Source organism: Anarhichas minor, unplaced genomic scaffold (assembly GCF_050575085.1).
Source record: "Anarhichas minor isolate MPS153535 unplaced genomic scaffold, ASM5057508v1 ptg000030l, whole genome shotgun sequence".
In the NCBI taxonomy this organism is placed as follows: domain Eukaryota; kingdom Metazoa; phylum Chordata; class Actinopteri; order Perciformes; family Anarhichadidae; genus Anarhichas; species Anarhichas minor.
This window is the reverse complement of record NW_027466476.1, coordinates 5,624,924-5,651,970: the sequence shown is the minus strand read 5'-3', so window position 1 is coordinate 5,651,970 and position 27,047 is coordinate 5,624,924. Positions and strand designations below refer to the sequence as shown.

At 41.8% G+C, this 27,047-nt stretch overlaps 1 protein-coding gene across 1 annotated transcript in view; it reads right to left on the bottom strand.

The window, feature by feature from the left end:
• Positions 1 to 11,703, bottom strand: part of arvcfb (ARVCF delta catenin family member b) — a 123,477-nt gene extending 111,774 nt beyond the window's left edge. Inside the window, exon 1 of the mRNA XM_076104787.1 lies at positions 11,512 to 11,703. Within this exon, the coding sequence (XP_075960902.1) occupies positions 11,512 to 11,703 (192 nt within the window). The remainder of the gene's footprint in view (positions 1 to 11,511) is intronic.
• Between the last annotated feature and the right edge of the window lie 15,344 nt (positions 11,704 to 27,047).

The window sequence follows — 27,047 nt, the reverse complement described above, 5'->3', positions numbered from 1 at the left end:
GGCAAAGGCCCCCAATACGCTGCGCATTTTTACACCCTACACACACACAGCTCCCTTTCTCCACCTCTTTGTCCCGTTCCTCTCACTGCACTTGATATAAGGGAGGGGTGGGACGTACGTGAAAGAATTCACATTCAAATATCTATGACTGTGACCAAGACTGTCAAGGAATGTTAATCTACTAACGTAAATTGAAGCTTAACTAAGGACAACTTTGAGAGACGTTTGGAGTTACAAAAAAGGAAGAAGGAGGAAAAGAATGACTCGACTTAAAAAAAAGAAAACAGAGAAAGGCGAAATCCCAAACGGAGGGGAAATGGCTGAGGTTACGCATTCCACAAGCCTGGTATTTCATGTGAATGTTACTGCTCCATTTGTTCTTAATGAAAGAACTTGCCCGTCATGCACCATTACATTTACTATTTACTTTCAACAATACCATTAAGAATTCATCCAACAAACATTACCTCCAAAAAGTGGTTTTAAACAAAAGGTTTATCATTTAAATGACGGTGCATTGCTTTCTCTTAAGTGATTTGCAATATCACATTCCATTTAAGCCATTTAAGCACTGAGTGAGTTTCATAACCCTGTTTAAAAATCCATTAAGTGCTTTGGTATACTCATGGGAGCAGATTAGAAAAGAAGCGGTACTCTTTATTTCCTCTGTGCATGTGTGATTTGCCGGTGTCCAATTCATAGTTTTATGTTGTGATTATTATTTTATGCCAAATCTCAAACCATCTAGACTCGAACAGCACAATACGTCTCCTGCCACATAGCAGTGAGATGAGCTGTACTTAGCATTAGCGTTTGGCTCAAACCACGATACGCTTGACATGTTTACAATGGAAATATGCTAATTTTTCGTGGGTGTACTGTTTCCCTTTACCGTCTTGGTTTACATGTTAAAATGTTACTATTTACCAATAAACACAGAGCACAGCTGATGGGAATGTCACTAGCTGGTTTGTTTTCCATGCCATGATGCTGCTGGATGGAAAGTTAAAGGATCACCAACGTTTTTACAATTCATCCCGAGGGGGACAGGAAATTTCATGGCAATCCATTCAATAGTTGTCAAAACATTTAACTGAAAACCACAAATGTCAAACTCATCACGGTACAAGAGAAATAAATAAGGGGGTCACCAATTAGGATTCATCTCCCGGGGACCATCAATGTCTGTACAAAGTTTCATGGCAATCCATCAAACAGTTGTTGAGATATTTCAGTCTGAAACAAAGTTGCGGGCCGACCAACAGACACTGCCATCCAGGGAACTAAAACAACCAAAATGCTGTTGTTCTTTTCATATGCAGACAGGTAAAACACACACGAAATAAAGTAAAAATAGACAGGACAGTTTGAGGTGAACTAAATATCCAAAACAGTATATTCAACATGTCCTTTCAAAATAATTCCTGGAATGAGTTCAACATCACAGGTTGGTGATACATACAGTTTCCAGAAATACCTGCTACTGTCAGAAAAAAAGCAATATTCTCTTGAGTATAGCCAACCCACGCCTGGGCCTTGTACCATAAATGTACAAGCTGTATGAATAATCCAGGAGTTGCAATCAAAGCTCCAGGAGTCAGCTCTACTCTGTCAGGACGTATGGCGTGAAACAGATGGTAGGAAGGTTAATGTTCAGCAACAAGGTGTGCTTTGACAGCCAGACATCTCCAATAAAGCGGCATCTGTTAAAATCATGTTTTTCACTTCCATCCGAGATGCCAGATGTATAGAAAACACAGAGAGAAAGAGCGAGGAGCACAAGTATTTCCAAAAAGTAGAAAGAAGGCAGGAGCAGCTTGTGGTATATATATGGCATTTCGGTACAACAAAAAAAAATGTTTTTATAATCTTCAGTTTCAAAGGAGATTTTAATGGCATCTCATTCTCATTCAACAGTACTTCAAAAGCTTCTCCACTCTGCCAAGAGTACATTTCTTTGGAAACCCTACTTTACCTTGAAACCTTAACAAAGAGGTCAGTAAGTTCAAACAAATATTACACAATACACAAAGCAGGTCTACTAAGAAAAGTGATTTTAAAGATAATACGGACTTTGCTGCTCTAAATTCTTTAAGGCAATCACTGCAAAGTGCAAGGGCCTTGACGAAACAATAACGTGTGAGAATCTACAGCACCAGGACGATGTGCTCTGTTACAGGCTGACTGCTGTTTATTCTAACAATGGCACAGCTTGCAAAAAAGCCCTCATCTAATGAGTCTTACTATCATGTTTTATTTTATTTTCCCCTCGCAAAATGGCTACTCAGCGATGCAGAGGATTAGAGTCCAATCTATTGGGGGCTTTTGTCTCGCAAAAAGGCAATTTTCCCTTCACTAAGGGACATAAAGCTCTGTTTAAATGACATCACTTTAGATCAAAAGGTTCTATTTTCTGTTTTCATGTTGCTGTACTGTGATTGCACAGCAACGTTTTTAATTCAACTATGACTGGATTAGGCTTTTTCTTAGTTTTTTCATCTTGTCACGCATAATTAGGACTCTGAATGAGGGACAAACAACAGAATCTGAACCAGTCTGAGCCTGACATGCAGCAAATCATCAACTTTTACACATAAACAAAATGATCATACTTAATTAGTTGTTCCATGACCTGATAGCCCACCTTCACGGCAATTTTCATGAGTGACTCTTTTTGTATTTTTCGAGATTTCTCGTTGACATATGGGCCATCTAACTGGTACTCCAGTCAGAGGTAAAATTTAATTTTGCTCGGAAATGAATAGACAAAAGGGATGACGGTCATCGGCATTTATAATTGAGATTCAACTTGAGAACATTAAAGGTTTGTTTTCTTTACCATATATGGCATATGTGCTTGGTATATATGCCATTATTCAGCTTGAATGAGGCCCTTGGAGAGAGGACTGTTGAGAGCAGTGCCCGTCTATTCACACATTCCTGCCCTATTAACCATCCCTCTCTTAGAGAATCACTCTGAGACACTCAGACAGTTCACACAACATATCACCGTCTTCAACTGCACCAAACTATGAAGAGGGCCCCACAGCCTGGCTTCAACTTGTGACAATTTACATGATCTTTTGACAAAGTGTGTGTGCAACTCTAAGGCACAAAACAGCAAAGGTTTGTAAATTCCAAACTCTGTGATGTTGTCTTTTTCTGTCCAACAGTGAAATGTGAATCAGCCTGGGGGCCATGGCAGAGCTCATACAGTCAACCAGAGTGCAAAGTCAATAGATGTGTGTGTGCTTCTGACTGAATTGCTCCAATCTGATCGTATGCCCAGGCGGCAACCTCCAGCTCTGCCGAGTGAAGCCAATGCGGAAGGGTCTCAAAACTTGCATTCTCTCTACGGGCCCGCAGGGGGCGACTCCTCCGGCTGCAAAAAGAAGTCAGATTGTATGGAAGTCTATGAGAAAATTATTTTTTTATCACTTGATTTATTCCCTCAGTAAACATTGCAAACTTGAGTTTATGGTCTCAACTGCTTGTTTCAAGTCTTATTCAATACAGCATGATGCTCATTTAGTAAATGATGGTCCCTTTTAGAGTAAAACAGACCATAAAGCGGGGTATGCTTTAGGGCGGGCTTACTGTGATTGACAGGTTGCTGCCGCTACCAGAGACGTATACGGCATCTCTACGTCACTCCTCCGCATTCCAAATATGGTAACTTCAGTTCATTGGTTGCAAAAACATGGCGACGTCCGTAATCTAAGATGGCGACGGCGAAATTTCGCCGAACTCAAGGCTTCAAAACGGCAGTCCACAAACCAATGGGTGACGTCACGATGACTACGTCTACTTCTTATATACAGTCCATCGGTATACCACCTACTGTAGCTGCACATACGCCTGATGCAAAGAATTCACGTGCTGATAATCTCTCCAATGCACAGGCAGGTTGAAGAGAGAGGACTTACTGTAACTTGCAAATACCCCGATGTTTCCTTCTGTAAGCATTAAATCAAAGACTTATATTTGAGGCTAATTCCAGGTAAAGTACCAACCTGAGGGTTACAGCTGCCCCTTCTGAGTTGATTCATCTATTATTTAGTTTGTGGGTCTTTCAGGGACTATTTCAGACGAGCTGATTGGTCTGCCTTAGCTGTTTTTATTAGATGCAGAGTTTGAGCTTTTCAGGAATTGTGAATACAACTCTGGTATCCAAACACTTTTCAATTATGTCTACTTGCATTTTTTTTAATTTAACAATAGATCTGAAAGCCATCTAATGTATTTGCATGTATTTGTTGAGTGACAACAATATGGGAAACAGTTTTGCAGTTTATGCTGTCGAGAGCAGAACACACTGGGGTGAATTTGAAAAGAAACCTTCAGCACTAAGTCCCTTTTGCCATTAAGGAATTTGTAGTCTCGAGGAGTGTTCTGTCCAATAAAGTCAAAATTTACTCCTGCACACCTCCCAAAACAAGGTTGCCGATTCTGTTCCTCATTTGATGAGCATTTATATGCTTGTAAGTCATGTAGTAAAATTGTCGCAGCAGTATGTTAAACTCATGAGGATAATTAAATCAAGGCTTTGAAGAACACCTCCAGCCCTATACTACAAAGTCTGTTTTCAATTGAGTTTTTTGCCAGTTGAAAGGGGTCAGCATCTAGCCCTGTTTGGTTATCCTGCTGGACACTGGGAAGGGCGAGGTCACATTCCTCTGGTGGCGCTGTGAAGGTGAGGGGCTTTATTGTAAACACATGGGCAATAATTTAGTCTCTGAACTTAGACTAGACCAAGTAAACAGTCTATTCAGACTACCATGGTCATCTTTAAGTACATTTTCCAGAAACTTTCAGACTGAGGCAGTGCCCTTCAAAGTTATGGAGCCTCTGTGTTCACCTATGCGAGTACACAGAGAGGGTGTCTGGTGAAGGAAATGGGAGCAGTGTTCAGATACCCCTCTTAGTGCTTTTAGTGAGCATAATGGTTTAATGGATTGTGATCAAATGGCACGGAGGTGCACCAGGACAGGCATTAAGTCCAACAGCGTTGGGGCTGATTTGAAGGATGGATGTTTGAGCCACCCCAGAGGAATATAAATAGCACACAGTACAAAAGGCTTTTCGGCTGACCCCCCCTTCAAACCTCTTTCTCCCTGTTTGTCTGCACAACCCCAACCTTGAGTAAAAATTCCTGTCCTTCTATGTTAGACCGCGGACCAAGCTGACACTCTCTCCCCACCTGGAGCAGTTAGCAGTGTGATTCATGGGCCATCGCCTCAATCTTGACTCCTAATGTTGAAGTGGATTGAATAAAAGATAACCTAGAACATAAATGGCAGCTCTGCTTAAGTTTAACAAGAAGCAAGTGGGGTTAGCCCTTTAAATGTTTAAAACATTTATTAGATTTGTAAATGGATTGCATTGCCTTTAGAGACCTAGACATGCCCACGATTGTTGGACAATCCACTTTTCCACCAGAGCCCCAGGTCTGCTTCCCAACCTGGGCTTCTGGATCTGCACAGGGATTTTTTGACAGGTAGAAAATAAGAAAAATGACGTTAATCTTTTAGACTTTTCTCCAATCTTTGCATATTTCATATGAAATACTGTATTGCTTTACCTCTTCAGGCTTCTGAAAAATATTCAGATGAAACAATCAGAGAAGAAAAAAATACTCTTTGACTGAAGTACTCATAAATTATAGACATGCAACCCGTGACAAGGAGTCACAGGGAAATATTGCATCATGTTCAGGGGTCACACATGAATAAAGGTTGGAAACCACTTTCACCACAAGCAGAAATATTTGCAGCTCAAGAATGTTTTCTTTTGACACGAATATTGTGTTTTTATTAATAATAATATTAACATAAAGACAAGCTCTGCTAGTTATGACCCTGAGAAGAAGTAGTGTGACGTTGTGGCAAATTGCGTAAGATTAGTTCAAAATCAATTCACACATGTCACCGGGCACAAGACAAGGCTGAAGACAAAGAAACAAACATGTTACAGACAAAGATCGAACGCACCGAAATACAGACTCACTGGACATCATGCATGGGTCCCTGAAAAAAAGCTATGAAAGTTGAGCTCAAGAATTCACTTAAGGAAATTAAGGAAAGTCTGGACCTGGAAATCAGTATTGTGACGGACAACCGGCCACAGACTCTTTGATCAATTAAAAAAAAAAATTGTATGCCTTAACACCAGAGGACCAAGTAACCTTTAAACTGCTACATAGCACGATTAGGTGCTCCATCAGGAAACATGGAAAACAAGCACCAACATTAGACTTTTCTGCAGGCTGCTCCATGAAGCTACAATATCAGAGAAAAGTGGTGTAGCTTGGCACGGGAATTGTGTGGCATACAAAGATAAACAAAGGAGGTATTTTCACACCAAGGTAATTAGGGTGTTTATGGGAGGAGAGAAAGTTCCTGATGGCACGGCGAGGGATGAAGACAGGGGAAGATCGAGGAGGGAAGGGGGTTAACTAAGGCTCATTGTTAGGCAGGTGATTTACGAGGGTACAGGGGCTCCCGGGCCCTGCCAGTGGAAGGATGGATCTTCTGTCGCTATAGCACCCTCAGCCCTTTGTTTCCATTGTGCCGAGACAGGGCCGGGGGGGGCTGTGGGGATGAAAGTGGGTGGAGGGCGGCTGGAGCGATTGTTGGTAGAGTGCTGTTGTGCCATCGCAGGGCCGGGGCCTGTACCTCTTCACCGCAGACAGCAGCACAGATCAAAGGCTGCACTGTTCCCGCTCTCAAAAGCTCACAAGCCTTTGACAACTTCCCACAACATTTGCACAAGGGAATGATATGCCTCTGCAATGCTTAGAAGTCCACTGAATATGGCATCTGAATACCAAACACCAAAATTTAATGACACCCATAGTGCGAGAAATTGTTTGCTTGTCAATGCAGCCAGATGATTGTATGCACCACAAAATGGAATCTGTGCACGTGCCGGGCAGCGGCCGTGGGTAGATAGATCAGGCGGCTGGTGTATATGAAATGAGGTCACCTTCTGCAACCAGACATGGTTGTCTGAGCGCTGTCTGCCTTTCTCCACACAGAGAACTGTCACCATGCACCAGTTGACCTTTCAGAGCCTCTGCGATAACGCTCCTTCAGGCAAAAATCAATTACCACAGGCCAACGCAATATCAAATGAAGAAAGGGTATGATCTTATGTGAGTGGCCACATGTTGGGGCTGTCGAAGGATGCAGATTGAAAGGCGCCTCAGTCCGTGTCACTGAATCTCTACTGATAATTTCATCAGAAAAGCTAATGGAGTGTCCGACAGCATTGTTCTGATGTTTCTCACAGGACGGCGCAGTGTAACAACTCTAATTCTCTTCCTTGGCTGCAATTCATACAGAGTAGTATTGGAGTGAATGAGGATCAGAATTGAATTAATAAGGTCTTAGAAAGTAGGGCAGTGCTGTTTACATGAACCTCTCCCACACTTATTGTCTCAATACAATGGTCAAAGTGTCTTGTGGTGATCTACCTTTGTATACCCTGTGTTAACATCATGCAGGGCCAAATCAAAAATCGGAAAATTATATTTGAAACCCGTTGAGCCACAATATTCTTTAATCCTATTTAGTTGTGTGCTCTCCAGCTAAACAAGGTGACTTGTGTTCATATCAGAGGGTGATTTATTTGTGTTTGGGACTATTATGTTGTCTCGACTCTCTGTAGGACAAATATGAATCATAGAAAACAGAGAATATGTTGCATTTTTAGCCAAAGAAAACAACATGGAACTCTTGAAAAGCTTACCATAATCGTTCAACACATCAAAGAGTGTCCAGCCACACTATTGTAGCAGTGTATGAGTCTGTGCTAAGGCACAGTGATGCTTTAAACTGAATGCTAACTTCAGCATGGCAAAATGCCCATAAATGCCCTTTTCATGGATTTAGCTTAGCGTAATAGCATACTAACATTTGCTAATCATCACTAAACTCAATATATAGCTGAGGCTGATGCAAATGTAATTTGCAGGTATTTTGTAATAACTAAGCCTTGGACAAATTAAAATGTTGACCCGATAATGGCACCAAATCAAAAGCCAGAGACCCAGTGTCTCCGGCCACAGCTGGCGCCAGCACAGAGGGATACACAATTTCAACCTCATGGTGGTGTTAAAGGAAAATCAGGGGATCAACAAAGTCAGGAGATGTCATCCTCTGGGGACCATGAATATGTGTACAAATTTGCATGGCAGTCCATCCAGTATTTGCTGAGACTTCACCATGTTTCAGTTGGAACCAAAGTGGTGGACCAACCAACATTGCGATCCCTGGAGCCACGCCGTTGGATTGACTAAAAGCTATTTCCTATTATGCAACAAATTTATGTTCACATGAACATTAGCCAGAAGATTTGTCACCAAACTCAACAGCTCGAGAGGCTACAAATCTTCTTGACTTTAAATTTGAAGAGGAAATGACTGCTATATTTCCGTATAATACTGTCAAACCATCAGTGAGCGATTTATTTGCATCATTGGGCTGCATGCCAGGCCCATGCCTCACTCCACATCCAGGCTGGTCTGGACAGAGGAGTTTCAGAGCACTGTTTGAAGAGACCGATCATAAAGTGATGTGCTGATATGTGTGAAGTAATCTGCATCAAGCTCTGTGAACTGAAGACTGTCTTTCTCGTGTTTATTCGCTCCCCACTCGGCCTGCTCTGTCTCTCTGGGTCGCCTGTGTTAAAACGCTGACAATACTGATCTCAATGATGATGGCAGATTAAAGAGTAAGGAGCCAATCTGTTCTGAAATGAGCACCTTGTAGCAAAGCGCTATTTAGATCAGTGGCTTATCACTCTCATTAGACGTCTATTTGAATCTGATTTAATTTATCATACTTGGTCCATTTTTCCTTTTCTGACCCCAACTTTAAATAATGGCAGGCCTCAATGAGTCTGGCCCTTGGGTTGTGAATCTGAGCCCTTAGTTACTGATCCATGATCTGTTTTAATCCATCATGCAGCCTGGGGAGTATGTGTGAGTGTGTGGTAGAAACTAAGCAAGGAAAAAACGAGAAAGAGAACAACCTGATGCATTTCTCATCGCTCATACAACCTCATTATGTGAATGGAGTGGGTCTCACGATGCAGCACACACAGACATTTACACACAACACTGCACCTTCTGGCTGAAGACTGAGCACACATGCCCCAAAGCTGTTTGCCCCAGAGCAGACACTGATCAAACCCCCCCACCAGCCCAATGTCCAATTTGCTTTGGCATTCATAGGTGTTTATGATTAAGCCGAAAGTCTAATGCCTGGTGACTGAATGACATTTCAAAGTGATGTAAAATGAGGCGGTACTCTGTTATGCCCAATTGACTCCCTAGCGTGCAAATAGGCAGGGTGGGGGTTATCTATGCTTCTGATCTGGGAATGATAGCACGAGAGAGAGATGGTTAATTCACTGCCTGTCATGTTAAGCCCTGTCCACTAAATCATTGACCAGTTTATGAGGAGGGGAGGATATCTCACTCTGTCTTACACACACACACACACACACACACACACACACACACACACACACACACACACACACACACACACACACAAACATAGACGAATCAGTAACCTAGCGGCACCTCCATTAATGCGGAGGCAGGTCATAGTGACTCAGTGTCTGCCAGCTGTGTTAACAGGTGACTTTCAACCGAACGCATCTGAGGTTGCTCGTAGTATCTTACCTAATACCCATCTGATAATAAAGACAGATGGGTATGTATTTGAAATTGATCAAAGTAAAATTGACAGCTGAGGACAATTAAATATTCTGTTTCTGTTTTCAACAGCTGCCATTACTACGAGCAGCCACGACACATTCGGCAGAGAGTCACCAGCACAACATTGTAGACTAACATTACGTGTTCTGTTTAGGTTGCCTTAGTTTGAGCAACTAAAATCACGTTTCACAATACACAGTTAGTTGATTGAGCTGATTTATTCTGTGGGACCACCGCAGACCCTAGACAGTTTGCCTCAACTGTTGGAGCAGCTGAGAACTGCTCAGGTTCTTCTCAAACTCCTAGACATTGTTGTCAAAAGTAATGCTACATAGAAAGAAAAGGTAAAGGAAGAAATTGAACACTTCTTAGGACAGCTTGCATTCAAAAGCATGCATATTGTAGGCATCGATGTATAAGGACAATTTGATACAAGGTTTGAGGAGGGGCCCCTCTCATTCCTATGAAAGTTGCTCAGTGGCACATTTAGCCACAAACGTTCAACTTCCGAGTATGAAATTCGGATCTTCTGTACTGCTTCCACACAAATGGGCCCATAGAGCAAGTGCACTAGTGTTTCCTTTAAACAAGCATATCAGTCGCTCGATCACGCACTCATTCGCATGAACGGACGGAAGAAAAATAATGATGGACATGGTATTTTACAACTTGTAGGACTTAATGATTTAAATAATGATTTCTAAATTAAAAAAGAATATATATATATTCTGTATATATCCACTGAGTTACAGTTAATTCCACGGTTTTGCCACTATGTCAAATTTGCTTCAAAGCCCTTTCACCCCTCTTCCTGGGAGCTTCATTGTACGGAGACAATGGCGGCTTGTCTACTTTCAGTATTTCACAGGATTTTTGAAGAAAAGCAGCAGATTACCCCCTGTGGTGGGGGAGGGGACGACGAGTTTACTTTACCCTGCTATACCTTCCCTGCATCCTCTTCGTTATCCCTTCATGAGGCCAAATTGGCAGCAATCCCTTTACAAATGAACACTGACATGACTGTTGACAAAATGTGAATGCAGGCAGTTTCATCTCTGCAAGTCTTGCTATATCAATAATACATGAGACTGCCTCCTTTACTGTGATTAAAGGTGATGTATCCAAGTGCTACAGGTGCTGCATCGCCAAATTGTGCTTTCAAATTCAGGTTAGTGAAACATGTGTACAGCCTGAGAGGGTTTCTTTCTTTCTTGTGTAAATCAATGGGCCGTTGTGATTGCTGACATTTTTAGGGGATTACAGTTGTCTCATTTCTACATCTTACATTTCCTGCTTCCGCATAATCAGCCAGCATTGTCAGGAGCCCTGGCCAGGACTCTAATGTCCCCCAGACACTGTCCAGAGCTGGGCGAAATGCCACATCCAATCATCAGCACCACAAGACAATATCAAAGACCAGCAGGCAAAATGAGATGGGATTGAATGGTAAACTGTGGCGTAGAAGGAACAGAGGTTGAATCTCATCAGCTCATTTTTAAAGATGAGTCACCGCAGAGCAGAATATTTGACAACATCCAGGACAGTGGGTTCAGACGAACTGGAACAAGTGTTCCAAATCACAGAGAAGTTGAACAGAGAGATTATTGAGTCCCACCAATGATGAAAAGCAATGACCGTGAGCAAACAAGGCGATGGAATGATTTTGGTCTGATTGAAGGCGGGGGCAGGAGAATGTTGCTTTAGAGAGGTAGGCAGTGAGGCAGACACAAGTTGGTTAAAAATTACGGGGGAGGGGGGTTGGCCAGTATGCTGGCATCATTTACCTGCATCACCACCTGCTGCCATGCTAGCGGTTGGCTGGTAGGGGGGTTGGGAGGAATGTTGGAGCGCTCTAGCTGCAGGTTGACATGGCGACGCTCCTCCTCAAGGGCTCGGGTCAGCTGCTCAAAACGCGCCTCCTGCTCTTTCACGGAGGCCAGGATGCTGGCGGCCGAGCGAACATCATAGTCCTCCATGTCCTAGTGTTGAGTCGCAGTTGTACAAATCTTCCATGTTGGGAAGGGAGGGAAGAGAAGGGGGCACCAGGTCATTATAGACACCCTGACCCAACGGGCGGGGCGAGCGGCATCAACAGGCTGCAGCAAGTTCAAAGTCAAATACAAGACTTACTTATGGGCTAAGATGGGACAACAGCACACACTTTATATGATGATCATGATCAAAAGACCAACATCACATATCAAAATGGAACAATTAGGATGGCTGACTGGGTGACTGGGGAGGCAGCGTCATAGTACAGAAAGTCTGTTATAGTCTAATTTGTTTAAGTTCGACTATGCTTAAATGAGCCAATACCCGGAAGAGACGAGCTCAAATTCTCCCCACAAAGGGTGACGACATGGGGAAGTCTCTGATACTCCAAGCTCAGCATAGCAAAAACATTAATGAGGATGCTCTGCTGGATGCCAATTATGTTTTTGTTTTCACAAGTTTGAGCCTTTCTTGTAATTAAGACAATCCTGGCACCACATGTACAATTCAATACAGTTCTGCTGTAACATCAGCGCAGCAAAATGGAAACATGATTCACAAATTACAACAAAGGGAATGAAACGGCACAGTGCACACTCACAAAAACAAAGAGTCTTGTTTTTGGACATCCAAAAGGCGGAAGGGAATGATGTCACCCCTAACAAATGAACAATCATAGCCAGCGTGGAGGAATGGGCACTGTCATTGGATATAGTCATGCACAGAGCCATAACGCAGACTGACACACAAGCACTGTTGCAGGCACGAATCCAACACATGCAAGCTTAACACAGCCATCCATACGGACACTCGGGCTTGGTACCACACACACATACACTGCCTATCATAAACAATCATGATTTCTAGACGACAGTTGCAAGCCACAATGCGTATCACTGTCACACACACTCAGATATCCATAACTGATAGTGGCGTGATATCAAGGGGGTTGACGGCAGAATAACGAATGGAGTTGGAAATACCACACCGCAGCAATACAGACCTAGTAGATAAGCAGGCTGAGAGGTGTTAGAAAACAGACATCCCCCACTCTCTAACAGAAGCAGAAGGATGAGACAGCAAGAAGAACGGAGAGCTGGGAGAGAGGAGAAAGAAAAACAAAGGGATGACAAAAGAGAAAAAGCCAGAGGTTAAAACAGAAATAAAAAGCAACAAGCGACATATGCTTCTTCTGACTGGGTTGTATTTGACCCAAGTCGGATGAAACAGGTGCAAAAAGTATTTGAAAAAATTAGTACACGATCATCTATGTACATTTTTCATAAATCTTCATGACTCAAAGTACATGACAGTTTTTACAGCGGATCCCAAATCCCAAAGTTCACTATACGTCATTAAGTTGTAATAATTGAATTAATCAAATATTTGTTTGAAAATATTTAGCACTACATTATATTATCGAGAGAAATGACGAGGGCCTTTAGCTGGGTCCTACAATATCAGCTAATCCTGTAAAACTGTGGATCATGTTCAATGACAACATTTTGTAAAAGCAAACAATGCCAACGGTGTATGGTGCATAATAAAGAAATACATTTGCATTTAATTGACATGTTTGCGTGTAGAGGATAGAATACATACTGCATAGGGAAGAAGGAACCAGGGGCTAATTGTTGCCACAGGGCCCCTTAGTGGGTTAATCAGGACACGTCTATTTTACAAAACATTTCACTTTACAAGCAACATTTTTCACAGGTGCAGCAGGAGCGATGTGTTTTGTATGTGGATGTAACATAATATTCTGGCCTTGGACTGGACTGCTCTATCAGAGAGTGAAAGACATGTTTGTCAAGCTGAAGAAAAATCACAACCCAGGGTGAACTTGTGCCAGTCAGCATCATTCTAAAAGACACTGTGGTGAGGACAATCCTTCTGTCCAATATTTAGGGCTTCAGAACAAACAAAGGTACTTTACAAAAACTAAGAAATGGCAAATAAGTCAGGAGACACATTACATTAAAGCATTTTGGGTATTTTCCAGCTGACAGACAAAGATTCAGGACGGGTGGTTTGGCTCGGCGGGGGATGATCAATGCAGATGCAACCATTAGAATCTTAAACAGGTCGGATTAGTGTGTGCGTGCATGCATACGCAGGATTCATTCTTCAATATAGGACCTGGTGAAAGTCAGGCCTTTATTCCCTTTGAAGCACACAATCTCTCTTTGATGTTTTCTGAGCGCTGATCATTTATTTATCTGGAATGGAGTCTCGTCTGACACAACTCTTCCTTCACTCTTCATCACAAAGGAATATATTCTAAGGGGCATATGTTTTAAAAAGTTTGACTCCATATCCATGTGAATGAAAGAAAAGGTTCCTTAGGTTGCTTTACCTCTGTATGGGAACATGATCTCTTATTAATCAGCAATGTACGATTTTGAAACATTGTTCTCCCTAAAATATGTCTGACTGGAATCAATTTATCAGCTGGTAACTTAGTCTCAGCATGGAAACATTGGGCAGTGTTTCCATGCAAGCAATGACTGCTTGCAAAAATAGCATCCTTGTCTATTTCCAAAGCTGTCCACTACTTGAGATAAACGAAAGCAACAGGGTACCATGCCATGTTGATTGGACATACTTGATGACAGAGTCTAGTGATTCCACCCCTGGAGAGTTGGGGGGCAATGTGGCCGTTGCTTCCTGAGTCCTAAATGGAATAAAATGGCAGGCATGTGAGCTACGCACACAGCTTATCATTAAACGCCAACTTCTGGCCCTACTTAAAATAGCACAGGGAGGGGCCTCTGAAGAATTCCCCTCTGCCCCCATGACAGCCCTGCTTTTTTAAGGTTCGGTTCAGCAGATGTTTGCTAATGGTCTGCGTCAGAGGGGATAAAAACATAGCCGAGGTCTGCACGTTTAACCCCATCCTCAACTACACACTACTTAGTCTGAACTTTATGTCATGGAAACATATCAGAGTACAACTCAAAGGGCAGGAAAGTCATTGGTGGATGCCTCTTTATGAGTGGAGGGGAATCTAAAGAGATTAGATTTTTGAAAAGGAAAATGTTTAATAAATTACACAAAGGTAAGTGTGTTCGATTGCACTACTCTTTAGGCGTAAACATCTTTAATTAAAAGGAAAAGCAGTCTCATATTCCATGTGTTGAGGACGCAGCACAGCACTGGCTGCTTCACTTGCGCTATTGCATGGCTTTTGTGCACTTCAGCACAAATCGTCAGCTCTAAAAATAGCCCAGTAATAAATATATCCACACACACACACACACACACACACACATACACATACACATACACATACACATACACATACACATACACACACACACACACACACACACACACACACACACACACACACACACACACACACACACACACACACATACACACACACACACACACACACACACACACACACACACACGGCCACAATTCTGAGTGTGGATCCGCAGATGAGATGCAGCATTCGTACACTTCAAAGGCTCGCTGGAAAATCCAGTAATAAATCATTGGCTCCTTATTCATCAGGTTCATTGGACTCCCCTAAAACAAATCTCCCAATGACAAGACCCTCTGCCATCTTACCCTCTCTGTAATAAACTGGCAACCATTTAAGTCCTGTTTTTCTCAAGAACAGCTTTAAATGAGCCAGCAGATAGGCGTCTGGTTTTCTCACTATGACACCACAACTGAAACATAAAAATAGAGCTTCAAGGGAGAACAATGTCCTATAATGTCCAGAACTGAGACCTTGGTGATTCCCCCATTGCCAAGATGAAATTCTTGTTTTGTGTGTATGGAAACTTTTCCGCCTTGAGTAACATGCAAGCACTCTGACCAGAGAAAGCTGGAGTGACCGACATCACCAGCAGTCAATTAGCTTAGCTGACTTTGCTTAAACAGCAAGTCTGGGTCTGTCTGAAGATAATAACATTTGCCTACAACCACTTCTAAAAATGTTAATTTATGGTTTGAACATGTTTATAGCTTCAGAGATGCTGGTTTCATGACCACTGGATAGAGGCAGTTTAGTGTTTTCCTTTCTTTATGCTAAGCTGTGCAATATATTCATATTTAGAGAACACATATGAGAAGGGTATCAACATCCTCATTCAACTATCAGCAAGAAAGCAAATTGCCATAATTACCAAATACAAACTATTGCTTTGACTTTAATCTTATATCAGGAACCAAAGAGACAAAAGAGGACTACAGCTACTGAGGAGGCCGTCCGGATCAGAAGTAGCAGCGTGTTTCGAGGGGTTTGAGATTGGATTATTAGGGGGATGGGGGGAACAGATTGGGAGGTTTAGGATGAGGATAATTGAGTGTGACCATCAGTGCCCGATATTGAGTTAGAAGCATTCACCTGATTAGGGACTATAGGTGGGTGGTGGGGTCCTTCCTTCCCCACTCGCCGTCCAATTTGCCCCTTTCCAGAGGCTGTAATTGCGGCTCAAATTAATTCCTTGTCTAAAGCTATCATATGCCCATCTGAGGATGCAGCTCTCAGTGACACAATTAGGTACTTAGAAACACCTGCTCCTTTTCCTGCTGCACGTGTGTGGAAGTGGTGGTCTTCATTGGCTGTTGAGGATTATACAGTCATAAAGTCAGAAGGTAGATTGGTGATTTCAAGGGGTATTGCACTGCTTTAAACTGTCATTCCAGAGCCATTCATTTCAAGGCTCTTGAGAGAATATGTCAAAGCTCTTACAGAGAGTGATTGACAGTGAAGTGATTCATCATAATGTCAATCTGCTGTGTTGGGAATTTCACGAGTTTTTCACTCTTTAAAAGTGCTTCTCATGAACATGAAAGTCATGTTGAATTAGTCTTATAAAGAAAAACACCATCACTGGATGACAGACACGACAGCTGCACATACGTGTTGTGATGTTTCAAAATGTTTTTAATAACTGTAGCGAAGCCAAGCCTTCAGCAGTCTTTTTGAAAGAATGCCACAAAACACAAGGCACAATATATTTATCATAAGTGGCAGCTTTACCCCAGAGTATAAGCTAATATCACCATATTCGCCAGGCTATGATATAATGAATGGCTACTGGAAGATGATTGTCATTTCCAAATAAAATCTAATATTCTCAGCAGCGCTGGACTGATACTAGTGACTAACGTTTTAACAAGATGCAACGCATAAAAATGAAATGCACTGTCACCAGGAATGAACCTCCCACCAATTAAGTATTCCAGTCGTTGTTGCTTTGTTGCATCATAGTGAGTGTTAATTCCCAAAGGGGTATTGCTGAGTGATGCCAGGATAAGCAAAGCTTAGCGAGTGATGTGTGGAGCCCATAGCTGATCACTTTCTCAGCCAGAAGAAAAGAAATGTAGTAGATGTTGTTTACCCTCCATATTTTATTTCATCCTTTGAATCATATGCGGAGGAACACTGACAAACACAAACAAACAGATATGCAAGCACATACACACAAGCACATACATGTCTTTGTTAGTCTCTTTGAAGAGATGGAACATTCCATTAAGACTAATAGATACTCATATACATCACCATAACAGAAATATGCTACAACATACTGGGCTGTGCAAAGCTTCTGCAAACAGCTGTCTGTTTTAAATGCCTTCTCTTCCAATCAAAATTTGAATATTGCATTACATTTTGAGGTTTTAACCCAATCCTTGATCAGGGACTATAACATGAGCTTCAGTTCCTACATTATAAGCAGCCAACTGTAAGAGGGTCAAGGTTCAGAGTAAAGTAACCTCTAGATATTTACGAGATAAAAGTTGGTACCTGACTGTGAGAAGATGATTAAAGAAGCAACACAGATGTTACTTTAGGCACGTGAAAAGCAATGCACAACGTTTTGATAGACATGAACATCAGTCACTATTTCTAGTATACTCTGTGACCTACTTCTTAAAGAGAGAAAAGGCACAAAAGAGTGTCTCCAAGTTTAAAGTACAGCGAAGGCATGCAACAAAAATAACAAGTCTTTTGCAGCAAATAAGACATCCAAATTGCAGTTAGGCGCCCAGGTTGTATCTTCAACAGGTGACAGACTTCAAACTGGCAATTACACAGTTGAGTCTGTCTTTAGAAACTGGACCAGAACAAACATCCTCTCCTGTTCAGCTGTAAAATATACTAAAAACTGCGAAGAGAACCAAGGCCGCCTTTCAACTGACATTTACCTGAGCTGATTCAACTGTGAGAATTATTGAAATCAGAGCACATTTCCTGGAGGAAAAAGCTCCTGAATGTATTGAAATAAAAATCATACAAGGCACTTCAGCGACAAAGTGAAGCGAAGTAAAGTGAAGCTCTCTTGAGGAGATATGACAGAGAAAGTGAAGTCTTAAAAAAAAACTGTCAGGAAATGTAATTACTGCAATGATGAGCTGAACAAAGTGATTAAAGGAGGCTAGAGGTGTAGAGAGAGAGGCTGGTGTACCTTTGATGTCGGTGAGTGCAGTCAGACCACAAGTACGCTGAGGATAGGCGTAGCTCGGTTATAGTCGACTCGTTTGTTCAGTCCGCCAGGGGAGATCTGTGGATACAAAGAAACAAAGACATAAGTATTGAGCCAACACGATGACACTGCATTGTTACTAAAGGGCTCTTATGTAAAACAAAGACATATAGTATAATATATACAATAGCTGTTGTTTCATCCTCTCCTGCCGATCACTTGTGGTGTACCACAAGGCTCTGTTTTAGGTCCAAGACTGCTTTATGTTTACATGCTTCCTTTTGGGGCCATTTTTCGCAAATAAAATGCTGCCGCTATTGACGATAGCTTGGCCATTTAAAAATTGCAGGTCTGCGCATGACACGTGCAAGTTGTGGTCTGCAGTGATTTAACTCCACCTTCTAGTATCTGCAGTGGAAAAGAGGCGTAATTTACAGTTTCATGCCTACGACATCCTTCTGCATGTTTTCATAACACCTGCCGATAATAGCAGTGTTCTCACTCTCATTAACTGTTGAATGTCCAACTGCTTTTGGTACTAAACTACAGTAAATCAGAGATCCTTTTACTCGACACACCCAACTGCTTTCGGCTGATCCGTAATAACCGTGACAGTCTGTCAATAAATGTTAAACGTGTGGTTACATATCTGGGAGTGCTTTTTAAGCCTGACAATAGTTTGGGATGTTTACAGGAGTTGTACAGTCCCGCTTTAATAATCACTCAAATTAGAAATACTGCCTCGAGGTTGTATGCCTCCGCCAACCAGTCACTTTGCAGTGTACATCCATGTCCATTCAAAATGTCAATACTTCATAATTTAATCTAAATAGACATTTGTGGGACATTGTCGTACTCAGCGTATGAGTTATTGAGTTATGGCCAAAAACGCATTTTCTGAGGTCACAGTTCTAATCGGTTCATACTTGAGTGCAAGAGGACATTTGCGCCAAATTTGAAGAAATTTGCTCAAGATGCTCCTGAGATATCACATTCTGTAGAATGGACCAGACAGACAACACCAAAACATAATGCCTCCAGCCACAGCTGTCGCCGGCATTGAGGCAAAAATAACTTATCTAAATCTATTTTCTGCTGATCTGGAGAAAGTTATCTCTCCCTTTATTTATATCCTATTTGTTTAAGCCAGAGTTCTCTCGTGATGAGGAGGTCTTAAAATGGAAGCAGGGATCTTAACGACTCAAGGATGTGTGATCACATCACCTCTATTTTATCTTCCCTTTACTGGCTTCATTTCATCTCAGAATTCATTTCTGAATGTTACTTATTACATCAAAGGCTAAATTAGTTCAAGCCCCAAAATACATCTGTGAACTCTTAGCCCCTTATGGACAGGACACGCCTTCAGTGTGAAGGCTCCCCAGCTACTTCTGTGTCAACCTTTAAGTCCCTGCTTAATATATATTTCTTCAGACAGGCATTTTCATGTGCTGTTGGCTGATGTCCAAAATCCAAACATTCAGTCAATATTTCTCTAGACACTAATATTCTCCAAGGAAACTCAGGATAATTGTATAAATATGTAATTATATGCAACAAAAGATACAACAGCTATTACTGCTGCTACAAAAAAAGAATAATTTCCACCTAGGAGCTTCACGTAAAGATCTAGTCTACTTATCAGTTTTTGTCCGGCCAATATCTGATTATTAACAATGAGGCAACACTTACTCGATACCTTCAACAAACCAATATGTCAGCCTGACCTTAGTATTCACACTGCACCACCTCAGAAACATAGACATCACAGGCACACACGCACAAAAAAGAGACCAGTGTCCAATACTGCAGCACAAATTGGTTTTGATACCATGATTCACACTGAATCATTCTGCCATACACACCAACCTGTCCGGTGGCTCTTTGATGGCTGCAGAAACAAAAGCCTGGCAGCAAAACCGTTGGTTCGACTGCACCCTTGAAGGTGTCACTGATGATGACATCAAACGCACCCTGACACACGCTTCCTCACCAGCCAACTTTCATTTCATGAATATGGGTTTAATAAGATGTAATTGTTCCATAAAAATTGTCTCATACTTCAAGCAACGCTCTGGTGGAATATATATTTAAAAAAACAACAATTCCCAAAATGAGGTCAACAGCAGTTCATTTCAAATGATTAGCTGTTATGCGTAGATATAACTGGGGTTCAGACGGATTCTTGCTAATGATGTTCAAGAGCAAAAGTTACTTTATAGAGTAGATGAAATTTAAAAGAACAAAAGTTAATTCTAACAATCTAATTTATTTTTTACATTCATATGACATAAACTAAGACACCATCCTTATGAAGCCTGAAGAATCAAATGCCCACTGAGTTTGAACTGGATGAATGTCTGCTTTAGATCAGAAACATGAACTACTGCTTTAACTTTTAGCGTATAGTCAGCTCTCCACAGGATAAGTATCTCCAGATGCAGCTCTGACTTCAGGCCAAATATGCATCAGAGGAGGAGTGAAACCATGTAATGTTTCATTAACTACGATCAGAAGACACCCACAGTGAGTTAAAAAAGAAAAAAAAAAAAAAATCAATACAAAGTCAACTTTCCTCTCCGGGTTTAAGCTGGCTCTCGGATTAGAATATTTCTCCCTCTCCAGGGACTCCTGGGTGTGTTTACTTCAAGGACAGATAGGCTCTGTGCACCTTGGATTTCTGCTACAAACATCAAAGGTGAAGCTAAGCCTGGCTGCATTAGTTATCACCTTGTCTCTCTCCGTCTCTGGTTTTGGACGAGACTTGACATCGCTCCTGAATGGGGATTATCTCGACACACAGTCGCAGTTTACAGCAGCGGCTTGATTATTACACATTTCATTCTACCTAATGTGATGCGATGCTCTCGATTTGGCTCTTGTGGTTTTTGCTTTTGTTCGACAGGACAGCAGGACAAGAAGCTGGTTTTGGAACGGTGAGATTGATTGTCAAGAGATGAATGAATGATGGTCCCGCCACCCTCATCTACTGCCATTTTACCTTCCTGATCCTGTGGAGCTGATCAGAGGTCAGAAGTGGGAGTCTGTGATTATTGTGGGCGACAGTCGAGGGTTCCTGTGGCTCAAGAGGTGTCGGTAAATGGCCAAATCTGACACAGTGCTGACACATTGCTCAAATATTGGAAGTCATATTGCTTCAGGGACCTGTGTTGTGCAGCTCTGAGGACTAAAATGTGGATAACAAGACATTGTTGTGAATGTTCAACATAGCATTTCCGTGGGTAAATGAAGATATGGAAAAGAATCAGTGGCCATGCCTCAAGCTGATAGAATGTCATACTCCCAATACCCACATCCAATCAGGTTTGTTTACACAGCACCCAGGCAGATTCTTTTTTTCCGCTCTTGGTTCTGTGTTGACATTTTTCACCACTGCCCCTGATACCGCCGTTGTCATTTGACAGTAATAACTGCAGAGCCTTCGTGCAATATTTGCGTTTCATATCAGCGCCTCATACCTCACCTGCTGGGCATTATGCAGACAATTGCATATTCTATGAAGACTTGTCCCCCTTCGACCCACATCGTTTGGAGAGCACCCCCGTGTAATTCTGTGATTAATAATGAATGCAGAGTGAGGGTTTGCTCGCTGACTGACTGAAGGGCTGACTGTCTGCTACACTGATGAAGGTGTTTCTTCAGCTGTCAGTGCCTCTGCACACTCACATAGAAGAACCGCAGTCACATATAAATGACCGACTGGATAAGCAGACATTGCTCATGAGCGTCCCTGCATGCATAGAGATGTCATTTTATACATTCTATGTGTATACAATATATTTTCTCCAAGCTTACAAACTGAGGATAATAACAGGTTTAGACTGAAGAGTATAAAAGTGAGAAACGGAAGTGTGTGTGTGTGTGTGTGTGTGTGTGTGTGTGTGTGTGTGTGTGTGTGTGTGTGTGAGATCCAGTTAATGGGTGAGTGAGGGGTGTTGATTGAGGTTAGGTAGTAATTTGGGATATATTTCAATCAACACATAAATACACAAATACTGTACATGTACACAAATATTCCTATACAAATATGTTTCTAATTAAAGTCCAGCTAGGGGTGAAACACTGTACTGTCACCCAGAAGGCAGCTGGTCATGTCCCATGTAAAAACATAGGTCAATGTTGACTTATTTTAATGTTACGTTACTAAGTCATTTTGTTGCATCAACATAACCAAGTAGTTTTGTTTTGTCTTGTTTCAATTCACAATGATCCGGGAGAAAATATATATTTTTCCCACAAAACGTAATTGAGAATGCATTTTAGTTGTATGGGAACAGAAGAGACAGGGTTTATGCAGGTTATCTGTGGCTGCAGTGAGCAACCTGAATAATCGTTGAGGTAACTATGTAAATGTATGCTAAATCTGAATGTGGAAATTAAATGTAAGTGGACACATTATACTACTGCGTGTGAGGATCAATCTCCAGTCCTCCAAGCAAAATGACAAAGCCGGTTGTTTGACATGGCTTTCCAAAATGACTATGATGAAATATTATAGGAACATTTCCCCAAAACTATTCCTATAACAGAAACCACCGTTGACTGTTGGTTGACTACAGGATAAAAGAAAAAAATGTAAAAGTGGTACTCTGTCTTAATGAATTCCAAAAAAAGGTATTCAGAGTTGTGCACCAAAAAACAATTGAACAGAGGTGATGAAAGCATCTTTAGCATGTATACTAGCCTACTGAGCCACAAGGAAGCCCCACTGTGAAACAGCGTATAGTACTGTTGTGCCTCAGGTTCAATGTCATCCATTCTCTCTCTTCTTTTGCTTTGCTTTTCTCACCTGGCTCTCCCCAGTATGCAGTCTAATAAAAACAGAGAAAGTTGCAGCCTATTGCAGCTGGTTTGGAGCACTCTGTGCTCCGACAGAATCCCCTGACGGCTCTGTATTTCCAGGTAATTGCGCAGCTGAAAGCAGAGCTAAGACACATTGTACTGCAAATGCTCTTCCTGTGTGTGCAGGCTGCGTTTGCAGAGAGCAATAGTTAATTGTGTATTCCAAGAGAAAAATTACAGTCCATCATCATTAGTCCAGACAAACAGGCAGGCTTGCGTCACCCAAAAAACAAGAATGGTTCAGTTTTTACCACTGATCCCAGAGAGCCGACCTTGTTTCACGCTTCTTTCATTGCAGGCAGAAAGAAGGCATCTCGCCCCATCAGAATGTTCCACCTCTCAAGATGTTAATAAAGAAAGTGTGATTGAAAAAAATGGCCTGGCAAAGAGAGAACGATTTCCTGCCAAAACAAAGTAACAGAGATCACTGAGAAGTTTGAAGGGCACAAGGGGGAAGGATGAGACATTGATTGGCCTGGTTGTTCTTTGGACTGTGCAGAGTAGGATTTCTTACATATTCAAGCGGCTTGCTTTGAAAGTTGAATTTGTCACAGATTCATTACAGGCAGACTGTGATCAGTAATGCAATCCGCAAGCCACGACCTTGGTTTCATCACCTAATGATGACTCGCACATCACAAACCCAACATGGGGAAGCTTCCTGCCCCACAGCACTCCTCGACCTTGTGACTGGAGTTGATAATAGATTCTCCAGAGAGAGAAAAATATTGATATTATTCATACCATAGTCTTTTGAGATGCTGGGAGACAAAAGACACTCCCCCTCTCTGTTTAGAGTAGAATCATATCCCACAATGGTGCATACAGCCTCGACTAGGCTCACCACAATGGTTTGAAACTGCTTGCAGAAAGCCATTAGCTTGTTAAATTGTTCAACTGAAGTCAGTAGTCTGAATGTGTTACAGAAGTGAAGTCAATTGAACTTGTTATAGATAGACTGGCGCAATTAATTTTGACTTAATTAACAACAGAGAATGATGTGAAGCTATAGTGGCAGACCAGCCTGCAGTTATTCAGGTAAACTAGCCGGCTAACTTTCCAAGATCATTATTACCACGATCATGCATGAACAGCGAAAAACAGTGACATTGTTTTTAAGTTTCCTTCTTTGCTATTCAACATTGAAATTTAGCTCTTAACAACTTGTGGTGTTTCTTTGGCTAAAACCACCTGAGGATTAACTGATGAAGTGAGATAAATGTTTGTAATATTTTGCTATAAAGTCAATTGCATGTGATGTGAGACATCCATTAACCATCTGCAATCTCACCATTAATTGTAATTTACAGTGCTGCTACAATTACCAATGAGACAATGAAATACAAACCAGAAAGGTCAGATTACAAAAATAGATCCGTCACTTTGAAGCCTCATCAGACGAAACAATGCACATCCGAACAAATGTGTTGGTCAACCGAAAACCTGCAAATGTTTGATTGGAGATTATGTGCGTTGCTGCTTGGTATTTTGTTTTTCATGCAGCACAAATTTAGTCAATTTCAAAAATTTTGTTTTAAATATTGCTATGTTGTGCATCAGCGCTAGGTGTTTGTCCTGTAGGTAGAGTATCAGTGTGTCATTCATTGATTTGTACTAGAAACAGCAAGGTGTTTGATCGTCATGCTGATGACAACATAGACGGAAGCAATTCATTCCAGCCCACCTCCATTGTGTCAGGTTGTCACCTAAGACAGCAGTAATAACCAACAACCTGCTGTATAGAGAGCCACCTCTCTGCCTCTCATCTCAGCAGGGGCTGACGCCTCGATCAGAGCAGAGGGGTTAATAAGACCTCTGGCGCAGTGAGAAATCTGTTACACCTGAACCGTCTCAGTTTGCTGCTTGAGCTCACTCATGTCCCCTCTAACGCAGAGATGTAACTCCGTCAGCTGAGGGACAAAAACATGCCAGGTAACTTGTGGCGTATCCACTGCAGGTTTACATTGATGTCGTAAGAAATGTGTTGCTCTGCGAGTCTCTGTTTGTCTGCTCTCCGCTGTTTACGGTCTGCAAAGTCAGGAAATCAGTCATCATTTTCCACGTAACGAACATAATGTTCTGCCGTTGAAAGTAGCTTACAAAGGAAGTCATCCAATCTTGGTGGAAAAAAAAGCTGACACCTCTTCCTTCAAAATGATTAATAGCACCAACCCAAAACAAATCCTGTCACAGCTTGATGAATGGTAGGTAACGTAAATCCCTTAAATGATAACACTTTGACATATCGGATAATCTCGGTTTTAGAAGGATTGAACGATAAGATTCAGGTGATGATTGATTAAAGCTGAGAGTGTAGATTTTAGTGTGTGTGCAGGTCCAACCCAGGGCTGGTGATTGTGGATTCAACCCCATCACCCTCAGCATCGTATGAAACATATGGAGGATCAGTCTCCCTGAAGGAACAACAGAGACTGGCTAAGGAGGAGGGAGGTTTTTTTTTACACGCTGTTGCTTTGAATAAAAGATCCATGCTGGGATTTGCGTATGACGGGCAGCATCAACCCTGCACTCGTCAATTATGTAATAGGTTCCACCGCAGCCTGACGAAATCCTCGGCTCTCATCGGTATCCACAAAGACAGCGGAAGACTTTATCTGGGATATCAGAGAATGTGAAGTGGGAAAGAGGGACGGTGAGATGGGAAGAGAAGGAGGCGCGTGTGTGTGTGTGTGTGTGTGTGTGTGTGTGTGTGTGTGTGTGTGTGTGTGTGTGTGTGTTGCAGATGTCAAAGCCGTGAGGAGATCAAACATTGTTCTGGGATGTTATCAGCTGCCTCTATTTGCAGCGGAGGTGAGGAGAAGCACCGTCACACCAAGCAAGTTAAACTCCTATTACTGAATATATATGTAAAAAATGTTAAACCATGAACTGAAGAAATCATAATGCAAACACTGATATGGACAGAAATTGATTACACTGTCAGAGAAGCATTAATTTACGGACAATTCCCTTAATGGACCCTCAATTAAAATCATATATACAGAAGCTTTATGCTATTCACATTTATCTAAGTCTAAAATGTTTGATAAAAGATATTCTGCAAGTGAAAAAGGCTGAAAATCGTTAAGTGACGCACTACATCCCTGCTAACAACTCTGAATTAAAGGTGACCGAGATGCTTTCCACTTTGTCTTCCTCTCTTGTTTTGTTTTTTTTCGCAATAAGCCACAGTTCATTACACAACAATAAACACTTTGTTTATGCCCATTACTGTGTAATTAAGAAGGACATATTGTGACCAGTAACGAGCGGATAAAAACTCCAGGGGAGAACAACTGATTAATTGTTGACAATCCTAAATCTAATTGCAGTTAACTGGCGCAAAAACACAACAACAACACAGCCATTCATGCGAAGTGAGGCTTGAAACTGCGCGTGTGTGTGTGTGTGTGTGTGTGTGTGTGTGTGTGTGTGTGTGTGTGTGTGTGTGTGTGTGTGTGTGTGGAGTGGACTTCCAGCATGAAGGTCATCACTAGTCTGGACACTGACAGTTACATCTCCCGTCATGAAGTCAGCCTCAATAATTAACTTCTGCTCCAAAAAAGGAAGTGGTAATTGCATCTCAAAATATAACATCTACATCTAACAAACTTCAGAAAGCTCTGGACTGAGAACTCAATTACTAATCAGCTGAAGCCTCCAACAGTGACTGAGTGACGGTTTGGCTCTTGATACGACTGCACTTTCCCTCGGGGCAGGAAGGGAATTCAGCCAACTGTAATTGGCCACTGCCACATTTCTGTTAAACTAAAGGGGCTTTTTTTGGAAACCAGAGTATAAGGCCCAGTTTCCTGAATTTGGAAGGGAAAGGTGGCTCAACTGGAGAGAAACTGGCCACTGGAGACTAGAAGAACACACCAAAGAAACGGCTCCAGCCTCTCACATGAGGCCCTTGTCTATTCTATTGGGGACATATGATTACACCACCAGGCCACATGCCCTCTCACGACACTTCCAGACGTAAATACACAATTGTTTCAATTATTTAACTTCTG